Genomic DNA, 3,842 nt, shown 5'->3' on the forward strand with positions numbered 1-3,842 from the left:
TTCCTTAGGAATGATGAGTCTAAGTTTATCGTGGGCAACTTCCGCATAGGCCTAGACCACACGGGCGACTTAACACCGGATAGAAACAATGCTTCTATCACCGCCATTGAGTGCCTTGCAAAAAACACTCAATTAGCAAATTTATGTACAAAGATTGCACAGATCAATGTACAAACCCCTTGCTCGAGAGCTCGGGATATCTAATCCGTGCTATCCATAGCTAGCTAATCAACTAACAAGCCCAGGACAATTATCAGAGCTCCATTGTATGGTATCTGACTTCAAAAGTTCCCGGCCGATAAAAGTCAGAGTGTGCTTACCATAACACACACTTCAGACCTCGACCGAGAACCAAGCCCAACGACCAGTACATCACGAATGCTACTAATAGTTGTTATCTGCTACTTTTAATGGCTCTGTTGTACTCATCAACAGCGCTTAGTCTGCACTAGCTCAAACATCAGTACTTTAGCCAACTATCTTCTTACCGAGATTTTGGGTTTAAACCAGTTACCAACACCAATGATCCTACAGGACCGAAGTCCTGGGGCCATAGGATCCCCGTGGTACTAGATAAGACTCTAGTCAGCTGCGAATTTAAAAAATTTAATTCTCACTAGGAAAGAGGTCCGTGCACCACAGGAAGCACAACATCAAAGTGTGGAGCTCACCAAGATCCATATCCTAAGGAATATTATATATTCCTTAGGAATATCGTTTGTGGCTCGAGCAGTGGCGGTCGACAGCTAACGGCTGAACATCTTCAAATCTGTAACCAAAAAATCAGTTTCGGGCTCCTCTTCGACATCTTGGGCAAAAGCAGTGATATTCTCAGCAGAACGTCTGCTCCGGGGCCAGCCAGCCTTGGGAAGATCCCGTGTTGTCCCAGTCTCTGCAAGGCGAGACACAACCAACGAATTGTTACCCAAAAAAATGGAAACAATTATTCCGCGTTCTTGTGGAGCGTTTTCCCATAAGGTGATTACATTTTTCCCACCTTGTATTTAGTATTATTTAAAACCTTAGCCCCTGTCTATACTTGACAAATATTTATCATAACAATAAATGACGTTTGCTGTCAAGACAAAGTTGTCTGAGCAAAAGCACTAACAGTTTTGTCATAACGAAGCAATAATACTAATAAATGGAGACTATACCTGATAATTTTTTATCTTGACAACCATTTTGACGTATGTCATGATATAAATTTATCAGGTATAGACATGGGTTAGGACTAGAGAGTTAACATTAAAAACAAATGTATTTCTTCAATTATTGGAATAAAATTTACCATAAAAATCTAAAATTTCATGATTTAGAGATTTTTCATGAAGAAATATTTCAAATTCGAATTAGTTTATAGGAACTTTGGAACTAAAACAGAAAAATAACTTATATTTTGAATGAAAAGTTTTCAGATATAGAACCAGCAAGAGCCTTACAATATTTTATTTACTATTGTTTATTATCCATGAAATTCTATATCATTATTGCTCTTATATAACCCTAATAGGAATACAACAAAATATCCAAAAATCAATCTACTGCGTTTTATAACCATACTGCTGTAAGCCTTCAAAATAGTTCTGATGATGTGACAGCAACTGATACGTTTCACGACCATACGTCAATTCCGATTTCAGTGTACCACCATAACATTGCGGCAGACATTCGGGCGATACATAACGATGTAGCGACTCATAATTCGAACCATGTAACAGTATGCGATCGGCGAATTTCGAATTGAAAAATAATTTAATAGCTGAAAAAATGGGTTCAAAGATTTTCGGCTGATTGACAATGTGAAAGCCCTTGACTCTTAGCGGTATATTATTTTGTATATAGTCCAGAATACGTTTTGTCCGATACGGTGTATGTTGTAGAGCCTGAGCAAATGATAATGCCTGCAAATCCACTAAATAGACTACACCATTTATTTGGGTTTCCTGTTCCAATTGAACTAAATCCGAGCATAAAGTGGTGGCGGCATAGACTGAATCATATGATATGATTTTGTGCAGCCATTGTTCTGAAGGAAAATAAATATACTTAGCAAGGCATTAATGATCAGATTAGTTTTTGTTAACACTTACTTCCCATTAGTGTTACTATAATGCGTCGGCCATGTTGATCTCGCTGAGGTAATATGGAGACCAAATTTGCCTCAAATACCGATTTCAGTTTAAGGGGAGTTAAGACATTTGTTATTTCCTTATATTTGCGGCGTATAGTGTAATAACGTCTAATCTGCATTTAAATATAATAACTGTATAAATAAATAATTCACATTTCAAGTCGTTCTTTTTTATAAATCTTACCAAATCTCTGGCACTTTCTGGATAAAATTTACAGGCTCTCAAAAACTTCATCAACCACTCCTCATTATTTTGGGGTGTTTTTATATCTATTTCATCTAGAAATTATATTAAATATATGTGTTTTAAATTAATTTAATATTTAATACGTTTTTTCTTTTGAGTTTAAAAACCTTGTAATAGTCTTTTTAATTCTATTAAACCATTTTGAATATTATCCGGGGTTTCTCTTAGCTCCCTTAAAGCCTTATTTTGGGCTGTTTCACTAGGTTTTCCCAAGTCTAATTTTAAAATTAAATCACCACATTTTATTTCAGGAGACATTTTTCTATAATTTTTCACTTAAGCTGTTTATGCAATTGTATATTTAATTTAACTTATTTGTTATTCGTGTGTCGTTTTTAAATTAATTGAATAAACTAAAACAATTATTGGCTGTTTAGTCATATTTATTTACAACAAATAATAGCTATTTAGACGGCTAAAGTGAATTGTAAATACCCTATTTCTATTTCGTAGCCCCAATGAAACTGCGAATTGTCGAAATACCCCTGTTTCATACGATTCATTGCTTTGATGTAACTTTCATTGCTATCATGTACAGTTTCATTAAATTAATGAAACTTTTCATTACATTAATGTAAGAGGGTTAACGTAACGGTTTCATTCCTGTTTCGAAACGTTTTTCCTTCAGTAATAGGCATAAGTATGACAATGGTGTTTAAATTAAACATTTTGTTTCAAAGGCGAAATGGTTTCTTTTTTCATTATAAAGAGTTTTGTTGAAAACTTCGACTGAGATCCGGATTATCGGATGGAAAATAAAAATTGTTGGAAATAACTTACGGCTTGACAAACGCCAATCGCCGCGGTATAAATTCATTCATAAATTAAAATATTAAAGTCAAGTGAACTTTGCCTGTTGACAAGTAAATTGAAAATTCCAGAGATCGAAAATAACTCGTCCATATACCAAAAAACCCAAATTGTGATTTATATTTCCCTTAAATACAGTAATTCTCAGTAATGTCTGCTATCTTGGCCAACTCCAATTGATATACATATGTTGGGTCATTTGCTCTTTGTAGTTCATAGAGAAGTCAATTTGTTACTTTATAGATCCCATGTAATCTAGGGTGAATACAATTGTCACTTAAGTGTCTCTAAGTAGTCTAAAGTCTGCTAAATTGGACAACTCCAATTGATACTTAGATATATGTTGAGTCATTTGACGCGAGTGTACTCTTTGTAGTGCAAAGAGAAGTCAATTTGTTACTTTATAGATCCCTTGTAATCTAGGGTGAAGACAATTGTCTCATAAGTGTCTCTAAGTAGTCTAGAGTCTGCTAACTTGGCCAACTCCATTTGATACTTATATGTTGGGTCATTTGACGCGAGTGTACTCTTTGCAGTGCAGAGATAAGTCAATTGGTTACGTTATAGCTCCCATGTAATCTAGCGCGAAGACAATTATCACTTAAGTATCTCTATGTAGTCTAGAGTGTAGTCACTTTAAATTATTTAGTT

General features: G+C 35.0%; 1 protein-coding gene across 1 annotated transcript; it reads right to left on the reverse strand.

Annotated features, from left to right (window-relative positions):
- Positions 1-1,451: 1,451 nt before the first annotated feature.
- Positions 1,452-2,715, reverse strand: LOC135952474 (alpha-tocopherol transfer protein-like). Its single transcript, XM_065502421.1, has 4 exons — positions 2,489-2,715; positions 2,319-2,413; positions 2,094-2,247; positions 1,452-2,029 (listed from the first exon to the last, which is right to left on the reverse strand). Exons 1-4 carry the CDS (start codon positions 2,637-2,639, stop codon positions 1,542-1,544), a joined length of 888 nt encoding a protein of 295 aa, XP_065358493.1. The 5' UTR covers positions 2,640-2,715; the 3' UTR covers positions 1,452-1,541.
- Between the last annotated feature and the right edge of the window lie 1,127 nt (positions 2,716-3,842).

Source organism: Calliphora vicina, chromosome 2, assembly GCF_958450345.1.
Source record: "Calliphora vicina chromosome 2, idCalVici1.1, whole genome shotgun sequence".
In the NCBI taxonomy this organism is placed as follows: Eukaryota; Metazoa; Arthropoda; class Insecta; order Diptera; family Calliphoridae; genus Calliphora; species Calliphora vicina.